The sequence below is a fragment of the Ceratotherium simum genome, chromosome 29 (assembly GCF_057802395.1).
Source record: "Ceratotherium simum simum isolate JZ-2026a chromosome 29, ASM5780239v1, whole genome shotgun sequence".
Taxonomy (NCBI): Eukaryota; Metazoa; Chordata; class Mammalia; order Perissodactyla; family Rhinocerotidae; genus Ceratotherium; species Ceratotherium simum.
In genome coordinates this window covers 12,718,921-12,745,418 of record NC_141928.1, presented here as the reverse complement: position 1 = coordinate 12,745,418, position 26,498 = coordinate 12,718,921, and the positions used below count along the sequence as shown (strand labels likewise).

General features: G+C 44.0%; 1 protein-coding gene across 6 annotated transcripts in view; it reads left to right on the top strand.

Annotated features, from left to right (window-relative positions):
• RABGAP1 (RAB GTPase activating protein 1) overlaps positions 1 to 23,314 on the top strand; it is a 160,730-nt gene extending 137,416 nt beyond the window's left edge. For all 6 annotated transcript variants that reach the window (XM_087419128.1, XM_004423428.2, XM_087419126.1 and 3 more), the window contains 7 exons: positions 9,677 to 9,769; positions 10,192 to 10,302; positions 16,468 to 16,572; positions 17,457 to 17,540; positions 18,255 to 18,326; positions 19,961 to 20,158; positions 21,536 to 23,314. In XM_087419128.1, coding sequence (XP_087275254.1) covers positions 9,677 to 9,769; positions 10,192 to 10,302; positions 16,468 to 16,572; positions 17,457 to 17,540; positions 18,255 to 18,326; positions 19,961 to 20,158; positions 21,536 to 21,658 — 786 coding nt within the window. In that variant the 3' untranslated portion in view covers positions 21,659 to 23,314. The remainder of the gene's footprint in view (positions 1 to 9,676; positions 9,770 to 10,191; positions 10,303 to 16,467; positions 16,573 to 17,456; positions 17,541 to 18,254; positions 18,327 to 19,960; positions 20,159 to 21,535) is intronic.
• Positions 23,315 to 26,498: the final 3,184 nt, after the last annotated feature.

Sequence of the window (26,498 nt, the reverse complement as noted above, 5' to 3'; positions counted from 1 at the left end):
CAGAACCAAGTGAGCTCTGAGGTTCTTTGGGTCACTCTTTCCACCTCAGCCTGGCTCAGCACACAAGAGGATTGCTGCCTTTTATTTGCCTATGATTTCTTCCCCTCCAGAACCTGCTCCTTTCTCAGTGTCCCCATCTCGTGGTACCTGCTTGCTCAGGCCAAAAACCTTGCTATCATCCTCAACTTCTCTTTGTGTCACACTCCACATCTTCATACTCCACATCCAAGCCCTATCATCAAAATATATCCTGAGTCTGATCACTTCCCGCCTGCCCTCTTCATCCCTAACACCCTACTCTAACCATCATCATCACTTCTCTTCTGGAATATTCCAGTAGACTCCTTGTTCTTCCTGTTTTCACGGTGGTTTCCTCCCAGGCTTTTCTTGATCCCATCTCTCCCTTGCTTAAAACTGTCTAATAGCTTCTTATCTCAGAATAAAACTCAAGAGTTCTTGCCTTGGCTTACAAGGCCTGGCACCACCTGACCTCTGAGCATCTTTCTGACTTCATCTCTTACTACTTTTCCCCCTTACTCTTTCCACTACAGACACCCTGGCCTCCTTGCTGTACTCAAACATGCCGAGCACGTTTACTCCTCAGAACTTTGCACTGGCTGCTCTCTCTGCCTGTAATGTTCTCCTCCATTTCCGCGTGGCTTCACTGTTGCCTCATTCAGTCTTAGGCTCAAATATCATGCCATCAGAAAGGCTTTCTCTAATTACAGTGTCTGAAATAGCAGCTCTCCCCAACCTTTTACACCCTTATCTCCTTACCCCGTCTTATTTTCCTCATATCCTGTATTGCTACTTAACGTTATTTTATGTTATTATCTCTCCCCGCCCCCCTCCCAACTGGAATTAAGCCTATAATAGAGGGGACTTTATCTCTTTTGTTTACTGCTCAATCCCCAGCACAAGCACAGGATCTGGCATATAGATATTGGCTGAATGAATGAATAAATGAATATGCTGTTGAGTTTCTACCAGCTGTTTTGGCTGGTAGAAAGAAGAGTTAACATGGATTTGGGCAAGGCTTAATAATAGCTTCCAGCCAAAGGTTTTACCTTTTGGGTTTTCATTAGCTTGAAGCGCTTTGATAATATATGGATCCTTTATTTCCATAGTCCAGATGGGAGGTATCTAATGTCTTTTGTTTGTTTGTTTGTTTTTTGCCTGTGCTTTCAAGGTGTTAAAGCAGACAAGGCTGCACAGCACACACATTTTGTGCTTAGATACGTAATTCCTTCCGGCCCTGGAGAACTCTGCATGGCCAGGGTACACTTTGGATGATTCCCCTTATTTGCACATGGTTTCGGGTGAGAAAGATAGTAATTTTTCTTGAAATTGACTCACAGAATGGAAAGCCTACAGATTCACTGGGACATTAGAGAATGAGATTTTTCTGCTAAAAGGTGGGATGTGGTGTGGACAGTTTAGTTATAATGATTAGTTGTACTCTGGCAGCTATATTTAATACCAAAAAATATATTAAGGGGGATATAGACAATAGTTGGGCCAATTACTAGCAAAGAACCTCAGTCACAGTGATAACTTGCCAGCTCAAAAATAAGAAAACTCATTGGCAAGCTCGGTCACGAACGCTGTGTTATGTGGACCTCGTGCAGTGGTGCCTTCGTCAGCACGGAGAGTGCGTATGATCATCAGGGGGTTTGGAGCCCCCTCTAGACATGGAAAAGGGGATTCTTGCTATGTGAATGGTGTGAAGACTAGCTTTTGAACTTTTTGGTGTAGGATTGAGAAAGGAAACATTGGCTCTGTAACTCAATGAAATCCCATTCCATTATTTTTTAATTTTTTAAAAATTGTGGCTCGGTTTTCTCAGTTGTATTTCCTGATTAAAGCGGGATTGGGAATACTTTACCTCGCCTGCCAGTCCAGGAAACAAATACCTACTTTTGTTGTTGTCATTGTTGTGTTTTAACAATTATGCTGATGTAATTTCCAGTATTTGTATAGTTTGTATAAGGATCTCATTTCTTCCTCACAGTACCCTGTGAGGTTTGTTAGGCAAATCAGGTGTGGAAACTGAGGCTTACAGAAGTCAAGTGACTTACCCAGCTGGTCCTGGCTGGGCAGTGACAAGAGCCCTGGTGGAACTCAGGCCGTCCGATTCCACATTCCTAGTGCTTTCCACTCTGTTGCACTGCCTCTTCTCATTGCAAAAGTGCAAGACGAATTCAGTTTGGTGTGGCAATATCTGAAATGGCCACAAGGTGGGTGTGTTGCTCAAAAAGGTCTATATTCCTCTCTGCCCGTGGCCTGCCTTTTCTCTATAAATCTTTCTCTGTGTCTGTCTGTACTTGCCTCTCTTTACCTTTCTCTCTTTTCAGCTGTTTTACTTCTCCCTTTTCCCCTCCTTCTCCTTAGTTTATTATGAGACTGAGATATTTTTATCTCTCCCCGCACCCCTCCCAACTGGAATTAAGCCTATAATTTAATAGGCTTAATAGAAATAGCCTATAATTTAATAGGCTTTAATAGAAATAATAATTTCTTGAGGAGTTTGAGATCCTCTACTCTTAATCTAAAATTTAACAACATACATCAAAACTCATTTAGCTTTCCGTTGAATTTCTCCCCTTTATGGGTCAGACCTGAAATAGAAAAATTGTTTCCATTTCTAATATAAGATCTAAAAGGAATTTCACTTTAAATAGACTGTTCCAGGAGATCATGAGTGGTCCTAGGAGCTGCACAACCCTTTCATACTCATAACTATGCCATGCATTGTCTTTAGAGGGGGGAAATGGAAAAAAATTAATTCTTAGGCTGTTAAATTTTGAAGATATTTAAGAAATATGTGAGAGAAACTGTTTCTTTATGTCTATACGGGATTTTAGAGAACAAGTCAAATATGTGAGGCTAGTTTAGAAGAATCAGGAACCATGCTAAAAGAGAAGGCTTGGTGGATTTCTTAGATCAAACCTGAAGACAACCCTTTTGCTATAGAATCCTGCCTAAGGTGAAATGGAATTTCTGAACCACTGCTTTCTTGGAAATTGTTATTTCAAACATAAAGTGAATGCGCTAGATTTCACATTACCTGAAAGAAAAGATATTACTACAAAAACCAAATAGCAATATCTCCAAATTAATGTAATCGTAACCATTTGCTATTTGGAGAAACAGAAAACTGTGGCACTTGGGAATATTTGCCCTCAGGGGATGTTTTTATTCATGAGCTAAAAGTAACACTAGTTTGAACTTTATTCCCTGCTCAGATCATTTATGTAGTTGGTGTGGGTTAGGATTTTAAGCTTTATGATTGCAATGACTTCATCAGGCTTGTTTCTTGATGTTTTCACAGAATCTTGCATAGTGTCTACACACAGTAAATTAATCCTTACAGTGACCATATGAGGTCATTTTACAGATGTGTATACTGAAGTTTAGAGAGTTGAAGAAAACTCCCAAAGGATATGAAGTTAGTAAGTGATGGAGCTGTGATTAGATCCCAGAAATTTCAGACTCTCAAGTCAATGCTTATCATCATTGTGCTTTACTGGAAATGAGGGATTGAATAAATGGGACAGGAGCCACTGTATTGGTCCATTTTTGGTGATGTTTGTCATGTAATGATGGGTAACTCAGTCTCCGTGTCAGTGTTGAAACTTATTCTTTGTACACTGAGTTCCGTTTTCCTTATAAACAGACCAGACTATAGTTTTACTTCTTTGCTTGTTCCTACCTCTTAGAATTGGGTTTCATGAGGAAGCTTCTGAATGGGTGCTCTCTTTATGTGCAGTGAACTCTAAATTTTGCTGGTTGTTGCAAGGGTAGCAGTGGTCACTGCCTTCTCAATTTATTTTAATAAGGTGGTCTCCCTTGGTCCTTATCTGTGTTTGAGTCCTCTGCTACTAATTTGCTTCTTGCATTTTAGAAAAATACTGTGACGGTAGAACCAGAATACCTAATTCTCTTTAGTGATCTTTGAGGGAGTTTGAGTCTGAACTATTCGAACAAATTAAATAAAAAGGCTCAGAAATTAAATAGAATGTTGATTTGTTTCAAGTGGTTACGAGTACAGGCCTGGGAGTCCCACGGACCTTGGCTTTCCTCCTGGCTCTGCCTCTTCTGTGTGACCCGGGGGAGGGTGACACAGCAGGGTTGTGGAGAGAGAAATAAAGTGATACCTTTAAAGTAGCTGCTGCTCTTCTGATGGTCATCATCACCATCCCGCAAACACCAGTGGTCTTTTGGCCTGTCCTGTTTTGACCTCCTCTGCCCAGGCATCTACTTCCTTAAGTCAGTTCAAGTCCAGAAACATTTATAGATTTTCTTATGCATCAAGAACTGTGCGCAGTTCTGATTACGCTGCAGAGATGGATAAGAAACGAGAATCACCCCAGGTTTGCATTCTTGTGCTGGCTTTGCCACTTAACAGACTGGGTCCTTGACTTTACACCAGTCATGTTACCTATCTAGGTCTCAGTTCCTCATCAGTAGAATGAGGGTGATAATCCCTGCTGTAACCATCTCAGAAAGTTGTTTTGAGGATTTAATAAAATAGTTGGTGTAGAGGTATCTTATTATCTTTAAAGTCCTATGTAAATCTCAGGTCCTATGTAAGTGAGTAACGGAACAGCGAAGTCCCTGCCCCAAGCATTCTAAAAAAGGAAGACGGACTTGTGTCAGATTTCATTATTTAGCCATGAGGACTTTAGGATCAGGATCTCCTTAATGTACTAGACCTCTTCCTACTCGCCCACAAAACATACTTCAAGCCTGCCATGCAGAGCTACTAACATTCACCCCCTCACCTTCACTGGACTCCCTATGCCTCCAGCCCAGCAGGGATTCTGACCTCTGCAACAGTTTCTTAAGCCAAGCTTGGAAATCAGCCCCTGTTTCTTGTCAGCAGCCTGTTTCTTTCTCTTCTGTGTTAAATGGACTTTGTTTAAATGGCTCATTATTTGCAGCACCTGTTCAGAGCATAGCTTTGTCTCTGCTTCAGGACAAGAATGCAGATAATATTAATAAGTAATAGCTACACTTTATTAAAAAGACCTCACTGTATGTCAGGCACTATTCTGAGCTCTTTATATGTTTTATATCATGTGATCCTCATAATACTAGTCCTCATGAGGACTGTTGGAATTTTCACAGATGGGGAACCTCAGGCTGAGATAAGGCAGCTTGCCCTTGGTCATACAGCAAGTCATCCACAGAGCCAAGACTTGAGCCTTGATCTGTCCACCTGCAAAGCCCAAGCTCTTAGTGGCAAGTGTACCACCTCACTCCCACTCAAGTCAGCAGCCACTCGCACTCTTTCTTTCTCTCTGTGGGCCTTGACCTCTCTGCCTGTTCCAGAGGCAGGGACCAGCTTTCCCAGGACAAGTAGCACATGTTTTAAGAGAGAGCATTATTCAATTCCTGAGACAGATTAATGACAAGTGAGTGACCAAGGGAGAGGTGTTTTGGACTAATTTTGTACTTCTACCAAAATATCAAACTGGCATGTTCTACCTTCTAATTCAAGGTTTCTTAACTTGGGACTATGGATGGGGCTTAAGGAGCCCATGAGTCCTCTGAAATGGTATGTAGAATGTTTTATTGCTGGGGTGGGGGGGCCAGTTGGCTTCTGTGTTATTTTGGGGGGACAGTGCTTTTTATGGGAACCATGGCTCTCAGGACACGTTCAAAGTGGTACTGTCCCTAACAGTATTAAGAACCATGTACTAATTGCAGTGGGGTATAAAATTGGGTTATCTAAATTACAAACTCAATCTTATCTCAAGAAATTACTAGGGTTTTTTCCCCCCTTAAAGTACATTTAAACAGAACAAATTTCAAATTTAATCTTCTTTGAGCGCAAAAATACCTCTGTGTGTGAAGCTGTGATTGCCACAGCCTTATGATAGGAGTCAGCCAGCAGTGGGTGTGATTCAGAGCTCTGGGGCTAATTACATAGCTTCCCTGCTTCCTGAATTCAATTAAAATGTTGTTGGTATAAGTAAGAGAAAAAAATGAACCTTGGACTTGTAAGAGTGAGGACTGTATTCATTCAGTATTTTCATGCTTACTATGTGCCAAGCGTTAGGAATTTCACAGTGAATAAGAGTTCCTGCCCTTGTGGAGTTGGCATATTTTGATCTATATACATGTATATGCATTGTATCACTAATGCCCAGCAAAGAACACTGCACACAGTAGGGCTCAACTATTGGACAAATAAATGTCCCTGCATCCTTATTAGGTTAAAAGGAAGGCTTTTGGCTTTGATTTGTTCAACGTGTGATTACTAAGTCCCGATTATGCTCCAAGCATCGAGCTAGGCACTGAAGATAGGGTGGTAAGCAAAACAGATGTGGCCTGTTTCCCAGTGGGAAGACAGACAGTCAGGTAAGCACATAAATAAATAATTGTGAACTAGGACAGGTGCCATGGAGGACTTGACTTGATGCAATGAGAATATGTAACAAAAGACCTGGCCTGATAGGGGGAAGAGAGTGTCTGAAAGGTGAGTGAGAGTGAACCAGGTGTGGGGTTGTCCAGGCAGAGGGACCAGGCTTGCAGTAGACGTTCAGTTTGGCTGCCGTTTCCATTCAGAAGAAAGGTTGATGCAAAGAAGGGGAGTCCTCACTATTACTTTAGCAAGCATTTCTGGGCTCTCTGTGTGCCCACGGGGACAACGATGAGTGAGACGCAGTTCTGACCTGGAGAAGGCGCTGGTAATGGGTCAGGCAGGCCGAGAGGTGGTGGTTCGTCCTGGGTGCAGCTCGTAAGCACGCTTGAATTGCTGCTTTTGCTGCTGCCACCTCGTGGTTCCCATTCAGGCGTCAGTCTTCTTCATGCGGTGTGTGCCTCAGAGGCAGTCTGAACTAGTTGGCTCTGGTCTGCAGTCACCCATGCTCCAAAAATCAGGATCAGCTACAAACCCATTATAAGCAGTGTTGTTTTTATTTATTGCTTGTGGTGGGGTTCGTGGGTAAGGCGTTTCAGGGATGGAGGGAGGAAGAGAGGGACGGAGAACAAGTGAGGCTGAGGAATGGGAAGGCGAGCCTGAGCTGGTAAAGAAGGCAGAACTCTGTACCAGCAAGCTTTGCAGAAGACAGTAGAGCTTTGTCTGTGTCCAGTCCTGAGGGGTGAGCCCTGAAGACTGATTCAGAAGCACAGTGGGACCATCATCTGGAGAAATGAGCAGAGCTCTGTCTTAGAGAAGCCCAGAATAATTATGAGAATTACTCTAAACAGCATTTATTTTGTTTCCTTAACTATAAAGATAATTCATGCTCAATATGGAAAACATGGGAGACATAAAGAAATGCCCATATCCTGTCACAAAAGTGTAAGAAGCAAATGAGATAATGTGTGTAAAGGCTCTAGCATTTGTCAGGTACTCATTATACATTAACTGCTGTTAGAAGACTCAGGGAGAATCAACCTTTTTGTTCTGAGAATGAGGCATTTATAATAAGGGGAATGTAGAAGAAATCATTTTGTAATTAGCTTTTTAAAATGTATGTTTATGGGGGGAAAGGTTTAATTCTTCCTTATCTGAGCATGAGAATGAAAAGTTGAAGAATCCTGAAGATTTGTGAGAATGTTTTGTAGGATTTGGTATCAGTTCCTTTTTTTTGTAAAGCACTAGAGGGAGCCTCATATCCACTGCCCTCCCTTGTCATTTACCCAGACTGACGCAAAGAGCACTGGGAGGAAGTGTTTGCTGCCCACAAGCCCCATTTATTTTCTTTTCCTCTACTATTGATCTGTTAGGATTGTGTATAAATTTAATGATGACACACATGTTTTATTTAGGTGCTTCTTTGTGAATCACTTAACATACACAATAAACGTTTACCTCAGCATTGGCCTTAAACCACAGAAAATCTGGGTTTAAAGATGTCACTCTCTAGCTTGTGGCCTCACTTCAAGTGTTTAATGGGCTTCATTCTGTAGACTGCAGCCAGGGCATAGTGGTGCGTTCCTGGCTGCCTCCCCTTAGACAGCAGCCAAACTCCAGGAATAAACTCTGATTGAGGCAGATCTGTAAACATCCCGACGAGGGCAGGTGTCCAGAGGAACACCAGGCAGCTTGAGTCAGACAGAAGGGGAATAATGGAACAGGGAATTGGAGACGCTGACACCAACATGCTGCAAACTTGGGCCTGTCCCATCCCCGTTCTGGGTCTCAGTTTCTTCATCTATCAAATAAGGAAGTTGGACTAGACTAGCTCTGAGATTCCTGATTACCTGAAACTGGGGACTAAAAGTCAGATTTACGAGTCAGAAGTGTAGTGCTGATTATTGAAGCTTTGGGAAGGGGTGAGCATTAACTTTGTAATCGTTCTTTAAGTTGGACATATCTGTTTTATCACTTTTCTGTTTCTTCATAATTTTTTTTTTTTTTTTTTTTTTCCCCCCCAAAGCCCCAGTAGATAGTTGTATGTCATAGCTGCACATCCTTCTAGTTGCTGTATGTGGGACTCGGCCTCAGGATGAACGGAGAAGTGGTGCCTCGATGCACACCCGGGATCCGAACCCGGGTCACCAGCATCGCAGCGCGTGCACTTAACCACCAAGCCACAGGGCCGGCCCTCTTCATAATTTTTAAAAATGTAGTTTAAGAAACGCCAGAGGGAATAGATTAACAGTTTAGAGGAAGGAATCAAACAAAAGACTAAGAGTTGCATCTTGAAAGGATGCCCTTGGTTATGGTTTAAATTGAAGAAAGAGAAGGGGCTTGGTAAAAGAGGGGAAAAACCTGTTAGGTAGAAGGAAAGCCAAGAGAATAAAGGGAGAAAAGATTTCCTAGAGGGAAGAGGAGTGGATTGGTCATGTTAAAGCATGAAAGTCAAGGAATTTTGAAGTCTAGTTGGAGAGAGGTAGGACCCACTGGATGGAGTAAAAAAGAAACCACTAGTGACCTTCAGGAGGGTTCTTTCTATAGAGTAATCAGAGCAAAGCTTGATTTAGAGAGATTCAAGACAGAAGCCATGAAGCAGTGGAAGTGAAAGGTATAAACCTGTGGTCTGCAATGGTTGGTAAGAAAAAGCTTGAGAGAGAGGACAGTAGCTTGATGGGGTGAAAGAACAGCTAAGCAGTGGTCAGCAGAAGTGTGGTTTTGAGGGCAGAGAGCAAGCAGCACAGAAGGAGCTAGGAGAGAGGAAATGTGACAGGTAGTAGGGTAGTCAGGCGGTTACAGCTTGGACTTTGGATGGAGTCTAGCTGCCTGGGCTCAAATCCCAGATCTGCCAGTCCCTAACTGAGTGACCTTGATCAAGTTACATAACCTCCTTGTACCTCAGTTAACTTCCTTATAAAATGAGGATGATAATACTGTACCTTGTAGAGGTGTGTTGAGGTCACAGATTTAAAACAGCAATGCTGGTATGTGCTAAATAAAATGGTGGATGAAGATGATGGTGATTAGGAACAGTAGGACCCAGGACCCTACCAAACTCAGGTAGGAAGGGCTATCTGTAAGGTGTTCATTCTAACTGTTAGTAAAAACCTTAGGAACCAATTATCACCAAAAGAATACTGGACACAGCTTATGCCCCATTTTGATGATTTTCCTCCAAAAATAGGAACACCACTTCCATAGTGACTAAGGATGCCCAGGTCAGCAAAGGTCTTGGTCTACAGTGTAGGCCCTGAAGTCCCCAACACTTTCTGATACTTTTAATTTGTGCTGTGGTTTATCCTACAGATTAGTCAGAAGAAGTTGAAAAAATATGAAAAAGAGTATCACACCATGAGGGAACAGCAGGCGCAACAAGAAGACCCCATCGAGCGATTTGAGGTTTGTTTGCTTATGGCCTAGGTGATGTGAAGAGCTTTCAGCCTTTCAGATAATTGTGCCTGCAGCTAGCTTCATTGAGTTCTTGTTAAAATTCAGTTCCACTATATCTAGGTTAAAGTTTCAGTTTGAGTTTGCAAATGAGAAAGCAAGATCTGTTTTGCTTCAAACCAGCTGCCTAGTTGGTTGCAGTTCAGTGTTCTTTCATCACAGTTAATAAGTAGTAGTGCCTGACACAGTCACTTGAATCAGTTAAGTATTTCTCTGTGGAGATAGGAAATAAATTGTTGGTAGCACATTAAGACCAGACACATCTCCCATGTTTTCCATAAGACTCAGAAATTAGTTTTGAGGGTTAGTCCTGAGAAATTGTCATTTCCATTTGACATTTATGTGTCTGTAACTGGTTTCTTTCTACTTTTCAGCGGGAGAATAGGCGCCTACAAGAAGCTAACATGAGGTTGGAACAGGAAAACGATGACTTAGCCCATGAGCTGGTGACCAGCAAGATAGCGCTGCGAAAGGACCTGGATAATGTAAGTGTAGCTCATCTGAAGGGACAGGTTCTGTTGAAACACTTGACTTCTCTCTGAAGTGAAATTCTTGAATTTTAGTGTTTGTTGTTCTAGTTAGTTACCTACAGAGTTTCCCTCTCATGATACAACTCGCTCCATCAGTATTACTTCCCTCCTTTCCTTCAGGGATTATCGATTATCTCATTAAACCCTCCTTACCACATTCTTCTCTCATCATACACACAGTCCTTGAGCTCCTTTCCAAACATTGTTTGATTGAGAGACCTTTTGGATAATTTTTATGCTGTCACAATTGGCAGTAGCATTTAATCATTACAATTTCCTTAACTTGCCCTAAGACTGGGAAGAGATTTTGTTATCTTGCATATTATGTGCCTGTTGAGTAAGCATTGCCACTTGTGATAAAGCTCATTGCCTCAGCAGCTTGCAATTTCATCAGTACTTTCTATTGGCAGATGTTCTGTTTTCCCTTGCTTCTCCTAATCTTGAAACGTTTGAGATGATGGCTTTCCTGGCAGGGTGTTTGTCCATTTTCTATACTACAAGCTTCCCTTAGAAGAATGTAGTCTCTCATTCATAGTTTAGGTCAGAGGTTGGCAAACTTTTCTGTAGAGGGCTAGATAGTAAATATTTTAGGCTTTGTGGGCCATATGGTCTCTCTTGCAGCTATTTAACTCTGCCATTGGTGCAGAAGTCGTCATAGACAATAAGTAAACGAATGAGCATGGCTGTGTTCCAATAAAACTTTATTGACAAGAATAGGTGGCAGGCTGGGTTTGGTGCATGGACCAAATTTGCCAACACCTGACTTAGATTTCCCTGTCAGGCTCCTAAGGTTATTTTTCTGCTCCTGGATTTCCTAAGGTTCCAGAGATAGGCTCAGGCTCAAAACACCCTCAGAGGGTTTACAGGGGACTTAACAAGATATATTGAACCCCATAGGATCTATCGTAAGGTCCTTGGCATCCACCAAACGTGTATGAAAATATTGTGTACTATATTTTTTTGGAAGTCTTTGCTTTCATTAGATTCTCAAAGTGGTTCATACATTAGATGAAGAGAGAGTGATGGCAGTATCTACCAGTTCTTATTACTTCTCTTTAGAAAGAGAATAATGGAGTAAAAAAAAAAAAATTTTTTTTTGAACAGACCTGGATTCTAATACAAGCTACTCTAGTTTCAAGTAGAGTAAAATGTGGGGCAGTGGAATAATAGCTGTGTCCCAGGATAAAGTGAGAATTACATGATTTGGTGTATGTGAAAAGCACCACCAAAAAAAAAAAAAAAACCAAAAACAGACACAGGCAGTGTTAGTTCTCTCTGTGTGTCTGCCTGTCAGCTACAGATAGCTGCAGGTAACTGGAAGGGCTCCTTTGTCCAATTTTTGCAGGGAGGGTGTTTCAAGGTTATTAGCCTTCAGTAACCGGAACCTGGAGATCTCACTGCTTTCTGGTTTACCACAGTCTGCCCATCAGGTTTGAGTTTCCTCCCTAAGGTGCAGATTCCCAGCATACCCTCTGTTCTTTGTAGAAGTGCTACGTGAATCTTTCCCTCACCGTTGAGGCATTTCTGCCAAGTGAGTGGAGGGAGCAGCTGTACATTGAGCAGGGGCTCCTGAAGCAGAGCTACCCTGTACACTTAAGATGGCTCTCATAGCAGCTATAGATCATGCAGAAAGGAGATGGAAAAGAAAATGGATCCTAGACAGGAGCTTTGTGTTCTACAATGAAATTATATTGAGAGGCAGCTTAAGCTAAAATTCCAAGTGGATTTTTAGTTTGAGCTCTTCCATTCTCCAGTCTGCCAGGCCCAGTAATAACACTGATGTTCCACTAGTTTAAGGTGGATCATAGACTTCTCATGTTCTTGAAGCCTGCCCCTAATTAGTGCAAACCTTTTCTCAAGTTGTCTTATCCTGACACAGTGGTCAAAGAACTAGGTTACATTCCTGATATCAGAAGTGAGAAACAATAAAAATAATATAAATTCCCATTTACTGCTGATCTATGTGACAGGCACTGTGATAAGCACTTTGCTAAACTCTATCTCTTATCGGTACCTCACCTTTGTAAGAACAATAACATGAGCCCCATTTATGGAAGAGGATTTCTCTTTAACAATCATGAAGCTTGAGACTCAGAGAGATCAAAGCTCCCAGGAAGAAGCGGAGCCAGGAAGCTAACCCAGGCCCACCTAACTGGAATGTCTAGGCTTTTTCTACACAGCCACACTGTCTCCAAAATAAATATGGAACAAGAAGCTATGATTTGATGTCATAACTACATCAAAAACATGAGTTGAGGAGGACCAGTGATACTGACACAGAACAGAGAACGTTTCTTGAGCACTTGCCGAGTACTAGGCACTACACTAAGTGCTTTGTATTTATTATTTTATCAAACCCTCAAAACAATCTCTATTGTGTTGGAATATAATTATGATCCCCATTTTACTGATGAGGAAACTGAGGCCAAAAGCGGTTGAATATCTTACACAGGTCACACTGCTAGTCAGTGGCAGAGCCCTCAGATTGAAACCCACGTGGCCTGACTCCAGCGCTTACACTCCTAACTTGGCTTGGAGGAACAAGGTCCCTGTTGTCTTTAGGGCACAGGAGTATCAAACTGGGGTCCCGTCCTTCAGCCATCAACAGTGCTGAGAAGACAGACCTTTCCCACACTAAACTTCACGTGCCTTTCTGAGTTAGTCTTCTCTCATTTCTTTTGAATCATGACTGAAAAGCAACTAGGTTCTGAAGTGCGGGATGTTGGGTCCTCTCACCTTTTTCTGACTTTAGGGACTCAGTCAGGTTTTTGAAAGAACTTCATTCCTTTCAACTCTTCCCTTTCTGCATCCCAGAGAAGACACTGGTATGTGGCTTATAGGCTTTCCAGAACCCTCTTTGTATTTCCAATTGATTTTACATCACTTTTGTTATTCTTCACCTGTCACTTTCGTTACTCGTTATACAGCAGCTATGGAGAAATTCTTGGTCAGCCACCGAGTCCCTAGGTGACCCCACCCAAGCTTTCTCCTCTGTGAAAAGGGATAATGCCCACACCTGACATTGGTGCTGAAGGCTGAGAGGGAACGTATGCAAGGCGCATGGCACAGGGCTGATGGGACCATACCTGACTCCCCTCGGGCTTGGTTGCTGCCTACATAAAGACAGTGTAATGTGAGAGTGAAGGGAACAGACTTAGGAGCCCACCTGCTGGGATTGGAATTGTGGCTCCACTACACACTGGTTCTGTGACGTTGAGCAGGATTGTTGCTAAACTTTCCCCCATTGAATTACTTTGGCCTCTTTATCAAAAATCAATTGATTCTATATGTATGGATCTCCTCAATCGGTATCTGCTGCATTGATCTATATGTCTGTCCTTATACCTGCACCACACTGTCTTAATTACTGTAGCTTTACAGTCTTAAAATCAGATCATGTGAGTGCTCCAACTTTGTTGTTCTTTTTAAAGTCATTTGCATGTCTATATAAATACTAGAATCAGTTTGTCAACTTCTGGAAATAAAAGTCTTCTGAGATTTTGAGTGGGGTTGCATTGAATCCATAAGTCAATTTGGGGAGAATTAACATCTGAACAATAACTGAACCTTCCAATCCAAGAATGTTGTAATTTTCATTTATTTAGGTCTTTTTCAATATCAACATTGTTTTTTAGTTTTCAGTTTATAAGACTTGCACGTATTTTAATCTATTATAAAAGGTATTGTTTTCTTGCTATTTGTTCTCTATTTGTTGTATTTGCTTTTTCTTTCTCCTCCTTTTCTGCCTTCTTTGGTTTAATTGGGTATTTTCATGATTTCATTTTATCTCCTCTGTTGCCTTTTTAGCTGTTCTGGAGCTCTCTCATCTCCAGAGCTCTGCTTCACAGCTTCCAGCCACCTCAGCATCTCTGACCACCTAACTCTGCCTCCTTAACCCTTTGAAGCATGCTCTGTTTGGAACCCCTCACCCTGCTCCTTGGTCTAGAATGTACCTCTAGGCAGACACCCAGGACGGTAGTAGGACTCACCTTGTTTGTTTTCTTTCTCCAGGAACCACAGTTCTACGTTTATTGTTTCCAATGTCTGAAAACCGTGGTTTTATATATTTTGTCTAGTTTTTTGTTTACAGTGAGAGGGTAAATCTGGTCCCTGTTAGTCCCTCATGACCAGAAGTGGAAGTCTGTTATTATCACCAGATGTTCTCTCCTCATATGCTTATGTAAATAGAATGGCTGTGCAGTGAGTGTGGTTCCAGTAGAGGACCCTAGTTTGGTCAGGCCAGTAGCCTCTGTGCACCTTCCTGTTGGCACAGAGTTGAGAGTCAGCTCTTGGAGTGATGGCACAAATGCTGGGCTTAATGTCAGGCGACCTGGTTTCACATTCCCGCTGTGCTACATAGAGCTTGGGGAAATCACCTCCCCACCTAACTTTTTAATAAGTTGGGGAGTCAGGGTGGCCAGGGAAGATTCTTGAGTTAGAAGACCTAGTTCATGACCTGGCTATCCCATACTTCTTAGAATCAGTCCTAGTATTAATCATTATCGACCATGGTAGTGATGATGAGTAAATGAGAGAATAGATATGTGCCACAGGCTCCAAAGTACTGCTTAGAAGATGTTAACCAAGTCCAAGGGAGAGAAGGGAGAGGTACAGGCACACCCTGGGGATACTGCAGGTTCAGTTCTAGACCACCACAATAAAATGAACACTCAGTGACGCAGATGCTGCCAATAAAGCAAGTCACACAAATTTTTTGGTTTCCCAGTGGGTATAAAAGTTACATTTATGCTGTAGTGTAGTTTGTTAAATGTGCAATAGCGTTATGTCTAAAAAAACAATGTACATACCTTAATTAAAAAATACTTTGTTGCAAAACAATGCTAACCATCCTCTGAGCCTTCAGCGAGTTGTAATCTTTTTGCTGGTGGAGGGTCTTGTAAAAAAGAAGAAAGATGCAATATCTGCCAAGCACAATAAAGCGAGGTGCATAAATCAGAATCTTTAACAGGACCTCATTCTCCTTACTACTTATTTCCTCTGTTTGATTCAAATCTCCCTTTTGATTGCTTCTTGGGTTTGAGCTATAAAAGGAAATGATAAACTACTCACCAGAAAGGACAGGCCTACCTCTAGGACCCCATTTAATTGCATGCGTGTGCAGTTTGCCAGTAATTAATGGCCTTTTGAGTTTGCATATGATGCCATTCTCAGTTCTCCATCTAAGGCCCCAGCCCTCTGGAACCTGTTCCTCCCAAAGAAGAGATAACGTCAGAGGAAATGTGCTGTAGTGGAAAGTGCCAGGGCTCAGACACACCGTTTTAGCTGACATCAGAAATGCCGTTGAATTTCAGGGAAACCACCATCCATTGTCAAAGGAGGTTGTATATAAGGAGCCGGTGGAGACCCTCTATGTCTAGTACTCTGTACCTAGGAGCTCTGCCCCGTTTCCTTGACCGCCCTCTAACATGCTACAGTCGCTCATTCTTCGGTTATCTTTGCAATGCCCAGTGTTAGGGACTCTTACGTCAGGCCCAGGTGTATCATTTTCACTTGGACCCTCAGGTCTGCCCACCAGACCTTTGCATGCTTTAGGAAAAAACTAGGGTAGAGGACAGCCATTTCAGATGATAAAAAGAGAATGCCAGGAATGGGGTGGCCTCCTTTATCAGGTGACGACGAGAGCAAAATGCAGAACTTATTTGATGAAGCAGAGGAAATACTGAGAGTTTGGAGGAAAAAAACCAGAATTTATTCTTATTATTAATGATAATGACAGCTACCTTTTACTGAGTGTTTACTATATGTTAGGCACTATGCTGAGTCCTTTCCATGCCTTGTCCCCCAGATGAAGAGCATGAAGCTCAGAGAGGTTCTCAGTGATTTGTCCAAGTGGCACATGGTCAAGGAACCATGGGAGGTGAGCCCAGGCCGTCTGATGCTGAAGGCTGAGCTGCTAACCACTGCCCTGCACTGCCTCTATGCAAGAGACTGGGCCAGGCACTTCTGCATGAGTCTAGTCTCAGGGTGACCTTGGGTATATCATTTTACCTCTCTGGATCACAGTTTCCCCATCATCTTAAAATGAGATTGTGCTGGGTAATTCAGACCCTTTCCACTTCTCAATTCTTGTTCTGTAACAGCGTCTCTTAAATGTTTCAGGCTGAGGAAAAGGCAGATGCACTGAATAAGGAGCTGCTTATGACCAAACAGAAGTTGATTGATGCAGAAGAAGAGAAAAGACGGCTGGAAGAAGAGTCTGCTCAGGTAAGGGGAGCTTCACCCCTCCCACATTCTTTGTGTCTTGCAAATGCTTGCGAGTTGGGAGTTCAGCTGCTGCCTTCCTGTTGGCACTGGAGAACCGGGAGCCGGCTGGCTTCAGTTTCTCTCCAAAAGCCTTTTTTATTTACTGTGTAAAGCATAATGGTTCTTAATAATTAAAGCGTAGGAGGAGACAGTGGACAAAGCCCATCCTTCATTGGGGCAGGAGAAATTCCCATGTGTCAGCATCTGAGTGTGACAAACAGAAGGGTTAGCATTTCTGCAGAGAGAAAGCAGATGTCATACTAACATCTGGCTCTTCCCCTACCTGCCCACTGACATCTCCCCCAACGAGCAGACTCTGGAAGGCTTGTCTTGAGCCAGCTCTCCACAGTCACTGCGAGCACAGACCTGCAGCCATGGGAAGAGCTTTGGGTGCTGCGTGCCCTGGAGCAAGCCCCTTCTTGCCCCCGTGGTTCTCCATAACAGTCACAGCCTCCAGTCTCAGTCAGGACTGCCTGAGGGAGAGCTGCATCAACCCTGAGGTCCTGGAGAAGTGGCAGCCTCTGATGACCTCTTCTACCTGCGTTCGCTCGGCTCGGGTCCATAGGTCGGGTGGCACTGGCAGGGAGGAACTTCAGCAGACGCTCCAGTCTGAAATGGGGTTGAAAGTCTGAAACTTCTCAGAAGTTTCAACTGTTTTCTCCCTCTCCTGGCATCCAGAACAGGGATTAGTACTGCCGAGGGTGTGGGAAGAAGGTAGGTGGATTAGGACCCTTCCAGAGTTAGGTCAGGCACTTTTTGGAAAGCCCAGCATGAAGCAGTTACTGCCAGAGCTTCCTTTATATTTCCCTTAAAACATTCACTCTTGCTTTTTTAAATGTATGCAGTTAAAAGAAATGTGTCGTCGGGAACTCGACAAGGCAGAATCTGAGATTAAAAAAAACAGTTCTATCATCGGTGACTACAAGCAGGTGGGTCCGCACATCCTGGAGCTGGGTCGTGTACTCTGGAAGCCCTGCCTGCCTGGATGAAGTGTATCCCCTTCACACCCATATACTCCCTGGCTCTGCCCCTGTACTGACAAGTTCCTTCCCTTCACTGGACAATTTACCTCACTGATTCTCAACTGTAAAATAAGGGAAATAATCACTCTTGGGGGGAACATTGTGAGGATTCCATGAGATCATGTTTGTAGAGCATCTGGCATAGTGCCCAGCATGTAAGTAGGCATTGAATAAATGAAGACCACACTATGTTCTTGGGAGCATTTCAGATTCAGAATCGTGGCCTTATGTTCACGTATGGTCGTGTGATGTAGAGCCAGTTTTCTCCCTGGCTGGTTGAGTTTTAAGAACATAACTGAATCAGTCTTGTTCCTTCCTACACTGGAATCTCGTGCTGCCTCATGAGTCTGGCAAGTGTTTATAAACTGTTGGCCATCGAGCGTGGCACTGATGCGTTCCTGCACGTCCCAGGCCAATGGATGCAGACATGGCACAGCCAGAGGAACTTCTGTGCATCCGTCAACTCACACGCCCTCCCGCACAGTGGCAGCCTGTTTGGTACTGTCTTAATTCCACTTAGCATAGTCCGGCTTCCACTATAGGATTCATCATGAGCCCAGATCATGCAGATGATGACACTGCTCAAGAGATTGTCATTTTATATTACGTTTATTTCTTTAGATTTGTTCTCAGTTGAGTGAAAGATTGGAGAAGCAGCAGACAGCTAATAAAGTAGAAATTGAGAAAATTCGGGTAAGTCTTCCTTTACCAAAGAGATTTTATATCACCTAGTTGATTTTGTGGCTGTATTGAGCACAAGAGATTCTGGAAGGGGCCAGTTTACTTTGATTGCAAAAGTGAGAGAAGCCGACAAGCACCTGATAAGGCACCTTTTGTGGCCAGGCTCAGTAACTAACAACTGGTATTATGCCTGTCCCCTCTGGAAGAGAATACACAGGAAGCCAAAAGAGCTCTGGCTTTAAATCTCAAAATACCAGTGCCCATTTCCCTTATAAATTTGTGTAGCATCCTCGTCTGGATCACTTGACTGTAAAAAGTGACTGTAAAAAATAATACACATGCCCCAAAATTTCTGAATGTTGTCAGTGGCAGGTGATGCTGCAGCACCTCACAGAGGTGAAGGAGCCCTGCAGGTGATAGATTTTGCTTGAGGTGGGGTGCAGAGGGCAGGACCATGTGGTCTGATTTGTTCTGTAGAATTGGGGACACTCCCCTCTGAGCTCAATGCCTTCTATTTTGACGGATCCACATACAGTGAGGACTTGAACTTTTTATTGTTTTGTTGCCAGTTTGGAGGCTTTTGTAACTTAGTGCTTTCTTTCTTTAAGCTGTACCTGTATTAGAGTACTTATCAAATTTTACTAAGATGAGTAATTTGCTGAAAGATGCTTTACTGGCATATTTACAAATCACTGGACAGGAATGTGGACGAGTTCTGTGCTCACAGCCATGTTTACACAAAACAACATTTTACCTGGAGCAAGATGACACTGGCCTCCATCATAAGTCATGTTTAACCAGCAGTATCTATTTTTTAAATATATTTCATTTTCTGATTCTAAAACTAATAATGCTCATTGTAGAAAATTTTTAAAATAAGAGTAAACAAGAAAAAAAACCATAATCTTTACCACCCACAGATAACATCATCACACTGTTTAACACTTTGATGTGTATTCTTTCAGTCTTTATTCTGTGTTTACTTTAACATAAATACAATTTCTTTCATCCTGAGATACACTTTTTTTTTACATTTACATCTCTGAAATTGGGATGTGTTTTATAACTGATGGCTTTCTGTGGTTTAATTGGCAGAATATTTTCTTAGAGGAGCATAAAATGATGTTTCTTACAGTCAGTGGCATCATATTTTGATGAAATATGGTGTATACTTTTAACCGTACTTTATATACATTTTTGTGTCCTAGTTCACCCAGCATTTCACCATTTTACCATGTTATGAAGAATTCCTCCAAAACTTTTTAGAGGCTGCATACTTACTTGTATAAAGAGAGCACAGTGGATTTAATTTCTCCCAGTTGCTAGAGAATTAGCCCCCTCCCCCTTTTTTCCTCTAATTCTGCACTGAAAATCCTTGTACATAAATCTTTATCTTGTCATGGTTTCTTCATTTTTTTTATCCGAGGTTCCTAGCAGTGAGATTACTGGATCAAGACAAGAATATTTTTATTGCTTTTGGTATATAATACCAGGTGGCTTTTCCAATAGGCAACTGGCCAGTTTTTCAGAAGCTGTAGTGCTCAACCAAGCAGCCGTCTCCTGGCTTCCCAGAAAGGAGATGCTCACACCTTCCTAAAGGGTCAGTTTCTCTTCTTTGCTTCTTCACATCTGATGTTCAATTTCAGCAAAAAGTGGATGACTGTGAGCGCTGCCGGGAATTTTTCAATAAAGAAGGGCGTGTGAAGGGCATCAGCTCAGCTAAGGAAGTTTTAGATGAGGACACAGATGAAGAGAAGGAGACACTCAAGAACCAGCTGAGAGAGATGGAACTTGAACTGGCACAAACCAAGCTGCAGTTGGTGGAAGCTGAGTGTAAGATACAGGTAACAGCCTGGGCCCCTGCCCCACCCCGATGAGCAGTGCTGCCTCTGCTCTTGGTACAGTGGGACTCAGACCTGCCTGTGGGCCAAATCTCTTAGTGTGGGCTGGAAACCTGGAAATGATCTTTATGGTTTGGAGTTTTTTCCCCTTTTCAACTTTGACCATAATCCTCATGGGAACAAGCCCATTACTTTTTATTTACCACTGGATGTTTAATTAGTATTTGTCCTGTCCTAAGGATTGGACTTGCTCATAATGAGAATTATCCATCAAGCTTGGAATCTTTTTGTTGGAGCAGAGAACACATACTTTGAAATTACAGCCGCACCACCAAACTCTTTGACCTTGGGTTAGTTAGCAACCTCTTTACACCTCACGTTCCTCATCTGCAAATGGAGATGATGAAGGTCCTTATCTGATAGTTTGCTTTAAGGACTAAATAAGATAATGCACGAAAGGGCTCACCAGCACAGTGTCTGAGGGCTTCATAAATGTGAGCTTTTATGTCCCAGTTTTCAACACTTAACTAGCTTTGTGACTTTGAGCATATTATTTAAATTTATCTGAGCCTCCATTCCTGATTTGGTCATCTTTATACTTCATGGCCAGTTCCACTAGCACCAGTACTGGGCACAAGGTAGGCACTAAGCACTGTTTGTGGAAGGAACCAAGTTCAGGACTAAAGCTTAGGGCCTGGTCTCTTGCATTGCACACATTCACTGGCATCTGCTCGTTGCCAGGCCCTGTTCCAGTTGCTGGGGTGCGAAGCTAAGACATGGCTTGTGTGACTGTCCAGGACAATCAGGAAAGGCATCACCAAGTCAGCAGTATCTGAGCTATGATCAAAGAGTGAACAGGGGTTGCAGCTGCAGAAGAGAAAGAACAGTGAGCATTCCTGGTGGAGGGAGGGGCATGTTCGGCAGCACAGAGAGAGGAGAAGGCCTGCCCAGTAAGGAGCTTCAGGAAGTAGAGGGGAAGGTGGGCACTGAGCTGGAAGAGAGTCTGTGGGCCCAGATTGTGAAGCTCTCAAATGCCTTGCTAGGGAGTCTAGACTTTAAAGGTTCTTGCTGGAAATTAATGCTGCAGTCAGCTAGAGCATTAGTTCTGTCTGCCTTGTGTGCAGTGAGTGGACAGGAAAGGGCGACACTCAGGTAGGAGGCTGTTTCAATAAATAGACAAGGCAAGAAATGAGGTCTTAACTAGGAAAGATCCCAAAGCTTTAAGCATTCCAGATCTTTCTATGCCAGTTTGAGACTGGGGGAATTTCTAGAGGCCTCTCAAGAGTAAATAGATTGAATTCCTGTCTTGGCTCAGCTCTGGGCAGGCACTGTCATTGACACTGGAGCCCAGCATCCTCATGTACATTGTTCCTTTTGCAGGACTTGGAGCACCATTTAGGCCTTGCCCTAAACGAGGTACAGGCAGCCAAGAAGACATGGTTTAACCGAACGCTGAGCTCCATCAAGACGGCAACTGGGGTTCAAGGGAAAGAGACTTGCTGAGAGCAGCTGCTGCGTCCAGACACCTTCAGAAAACACGACACCTTTTGTTGCCTTCTTTGGCCAGATGTGTGATTCTGTGACATGTCCCAGGACCAGAATGTACCTAAGTCAGATCCATAGAAGCATGTTGGTAGGTCATTGGACCAGAGCTCATGTAGCAGGCAGCCTCTGGGGTAAGGCTCTCCTAACTACTGATACTAACAGGCCTGCTAGCTCAACGGATGCTCTGGATGCACTCTAGAAAAGCACTCCTCGGTGTGACCTCCAGGCCTCTTCCCAGCGTAGGTCACCACCTCACCCAGCTCGGAGGCTGAGTTGACAATATCAGAGTTTGGGGATCCTTCAGGCTGTTGGTTTTTTTCTAAACCTTTAATCTTTTTTTTTTTTAATATACATATTATATATATTGGTGGGGGGGGGTGGGTGCCAGGGGATCAGTAACTCAAATTCTTAGCTGCTTCAGTGCCAGCAGAGGGTCTCCAGGTAGACATGGAGAAGCACTTTGTTTTAAACAGGAGGGTTTCATTCTTGTAGTTGAAGCCACCTAGTTTTGTTAAACTATACAACGCACAGGTTTTTGGTTTGGCGTTATTCACATTTCTGATCAATTCTATGCAACTCTCATAGTTCCTGTTGTTTTTTAGTGTTAGCTGCCAAAATGACTTCACAGGGCTGGGGTGGATGACTTGACCGACTGTGAGACTGGGTTAATCATAATGTGGACAAATCTTATTTTGCTAAATGTGTCATGTGTGTGTACATATATATATATATATATTATATATATATAAACTATCTTTTCCCAATGCACCCAATTGACAGTGTTTAAATCCCAGACTAGGACTGATCTACACAACTTAATTATGTGGTTACTTGGGCACGTAATTTCACTCAAGGTTTGCTGGGCTCTGCTCTCCTCCCTGCCGTTATGAGAGCCTTAAAGAGCTCCCTCACTTCGAGGTTCCTAGTGTTTTTGCACAACAGGTTGTACAAGTGAGAAAGACACTGAGGTGTGCGTGTGTGTTTGTGTGAATGTGAGTATGTGTGGGACGCACATGCCGAGAGGCCCCCGTGCTGCTGGCCTGTGTCCCTCCCTCCCCGGGCCCCTGGGCCCTCTCCAGAGGTGGCTGGATGTGAACCTCACTGTTCAGATGGGCTGCAAGTTCTCACTTCAAAACTATGGAAGGGAGGTTTTAGCACCTTTTTTTAAAAAAAATAACTTAGACTTTTAATTTATATAGTGATATGCTGACTGACTGTCTTGCAGATGATTTTGTCGTCTTCTCCGCGTGCAGTGTGGAGGTAGCTGGTTACAGGAGGCACTGGTTTGTATATAAAGACACTTGGGTTGTTTTGTATCTCTTTTCCTGTTGGCTGTACTAACGCTTGCTGAGGTCATCTGTGATAAGGGAGGTAACATGTGGCAACCCCCTCCCCCCAAAACTGGGATCCCCTCCACGGCTTTCTGTGTCTTTCTTGTTCGGTTACCAAAACAGCTGTAAGCCCATCTAAAACTAGGTGCGTGGATATTGTGCTAGGGTAGTTTCAGTGTGTCAACTTTATGAATTGAAATATAAACCAGTAAAGTTGTATTCCTATTTCTTTTGTTGGTTTTATTTTAACAGCATATCCATTAAATATTTTGGTACAAACAGCGTTGCTTTGTAAAAATCAGTTTTATCGTTACGTGCCCCTGCCTTCCTCTTCCGCCCTCCCACAAGCAGTCAGAGAAGACCACTCTCCGTGTGTGGTCAAATAGATGTGTGTGAGCATCAGGCAGCGCCTCCGCTTCGTCCGTGCAGACGCTTACTGAGCAGCTAAGGTGTGCCAGGCCATGTGTGGCGAGAGGAGACACAGGCTTTGTCCTCTGGGAGGCTGATGCCTCTGCCTTCATCATGAGCATTGCCCCTGTCTGAAGACTCAAGTGCTGTGGGAACGGGTGAGACAGTGTGGGTCTGAGGTTTAGGGAAGTCTTATAGGAGGTAAACGTGTGGTTAGGCCTTGAAAGACAAAAGCATCTCACCAGGCAGAGGGAGAGGGAATTCCAGGCCCAAATGTGAATGTGCAGGGGAGACAGCTGAAGAGCAGAAAGGCAGTCAGAGTACCTGGGGTCCAGTTATACTTGCCTGAAGTGGTGGCAGGGACAGATACATCTTTCAGAAAGCTCTTCCTACTCACTGGTGGTCCTCCTACACCCTTGCACCATAGGGATGAGGCTCCCAGAGCCTCTGCCATCCTTCTTTACCACCTTGCCCCTCTTCTGTGCAGCAAGAAGAGCAATGCTTTCCCAACCCTACGGTTCCCCTCCCTGCGTGACCTGCCCTCCAGGACCCCACCTACGCCCAGCCTTTGGATGCAAGCGGGCTGAGATGAGGCCATGAAGGGAAGGTGGTGAGTGAGCCCCTGCCCTGTCTTCTCTCCACTGCACTAAAGCTGGGCTAGTGCCTAGCAAGGGGCATGGGCCATGGCAGGGGCTCCAGGGCACAGTTGGGATCCCTTTGCCACTCACAGGCTGGAGGGCATACTTCTGGGATCCACGTTCCTGGCCAACCAGGGAAGAATCCAGAAGGGCCAGCCTGCTCTAGGCTTTTCTAGTCCCAAAGGTCCCAGTGTTCAGGAGTGTAGGGACTCAGCAGAAATCCTCATCCCTGCAGCTGTGCCCTGGCCCAGAGAAAGGAGTCCATATATCAGATTAGTGACTCAGATGGGGTCTGGCTCTCGGGGAGGGCCCCTAGTTATGTTGAGACCCAGACTGAGAATAATAATTGCAGCGCTGTGCGCTGAGTGCTGTAACAGCTATTTGGGATCCTGTGGGAACAGGGAGCGTATGTGTAATTGCAAGGGAGGTGAAGTGGTAGTGACAGTTTCTGCAGTGACAAGGGGATTTGGAGGATGGAGGAGCAAGAAGACACATTTAGGTGGAAGAAACAGGAGCACTGTAGTCTGACTGAGGCGGGATGATCGAGGTGAAACTAGATCATTAGGTTGGGGCCATCCAGGCCACGAAGTTTGAGAAGGGGAACCACTGGAGAGTTTTAAGCCACTTGCTTAAAAACACTTTGGGAAGTTCCCTGTCAATCCTTTAGGAAGAAATTGGGAGGAAGAAAAATTTAGAGTCTGAAGGGAGGTGATAGAATAGGGTAGCCAGATTTGAGAAAAATTCCTGGAGAGTCAACAAAACTTGGTGAGAGAAAGGAGAGAACATGCCAGGAAGACAAATTTCAGCTTTCAGTTTATGGATCCGAGAGAGTCTGGGAAACACAGGTTGGAGATGTCCAGAATCTACAGATACTCGGGAGTTGTGTGGGCGTCTCTACCATAGGGTTTCTGAACCTCAACACTATTGATTGATAATTCTTCATTGTGGGGGGCTGTCCTGTGCAGTATAGCTGGTTAGCAGCATCCTTGGCCTCTACCCACACACACCAATTGTCATAACCAAAAATGTCTCCAGGTATTGCCCAATGTTCCCTGGCACAGAAAAATCACCTCTGGTTGAGAACCCCTGCTCTAGCATGTAAGCTGAAGCTAGGAGAGGAAGACTGCCCAGGGAATGTACAGATTCAGCAAGGGCTAGATGGAGGCCCAGGAACTGCCATTCAAGGGCGAAGCGAGACGACATGGAGCAGGGAGCAAAGCTGTGGACATCCTGAGAGGAGTATGAGCAAGCTCTACCTTGGGGTGAGGGCAGGACTGGAAACAGCTCATTGGATTTGGTGACTGGGAAGTTGCTGGTGTCCTGGCTGGAAGCAGACTCAGAGGTGAGTGCGCAGCAGAGGGGTCAGACTGCGGGGCGGGGGGCAGAGACAAGCAAGTAGCAGTTTTAAGAAGGCTGGCTGTGAGCCAAGTAGGGAAAAAAGGTGGTGGTGAGAGGGAACTGTGGTAGGAAGAGCAAAGGGCATGAGGCTTCAGGCTGGAAAACTCAGATCCTGGTTCTGACCATGGCCAGTTTCTTCGCTGACTCTGCTCTCAGGGCTGCTTGCAAAGTCAGTGAAAATACACGACAGGCTCAGTGGACTGACTAGCAGGCCCTGTTGAACCTAAGCTGATCTCCAGAGCCTTGTTAATAATTCTCAGGAGAAAGGAGGTAGCTCTGAATAAAAGGCATCTGCCTCAAAGTCTCCCAGGACTGCTACCACCAGTCTGTTCTGAATTCCAAGTCCCCGTGGCAGGACTGAGCGATGAGAGGAGTGAAGGAAAGGAAAATCCACAGGAGCTAAAAATAAGCCCAGACCACCACTCCCAGCTCTGCACGGACCCAACAGTTGTGAAAACCAGTCTACGCAGAGGGGAATAAGCAGGTGACATGGGCCCCTGTGGCCTGGGAGAGTCACTTGGCCTCTTAGAGCCTGTAAACTGGAGGTTTAGAAGATCGTAGTGCTTCACTTGCTCAGAGAGATGCCTGATTCTGACACTGGGATTCAAATCTCCTGAGATTCATTGGGGGGTGATGAGAATCAGGGAAGAATAAGACATGAGGATTAGGACCACACAGAATGACTGAGGCACTTGCTCTCAGAACAAGAGGACTGAGCACTAAGTTCTCTATCCTTCCCTCATTTTATAGGTAAAGAAATTGGGCCCATAGAGAGGCTCCTGGCCCAGGCCACACAGCTAGGATGTTAACCCACATCTCTAACTACCTACCAGTGACCAGCAGGGTGGCTGCTTTAAGATGACCACGTGGGCAGCAGGTGGGTATAAATTCTCACAGCCCTTCACTACAAGCAGCACACCTGGACACTTGGGGCCAAAACCCTGGGTTCAAGGCCAGGCCATGACCTTGGATGCACACCTTACTTTGGAAAGTCTCTTAACCTTTCCAAGTTCTTTTCCTTAT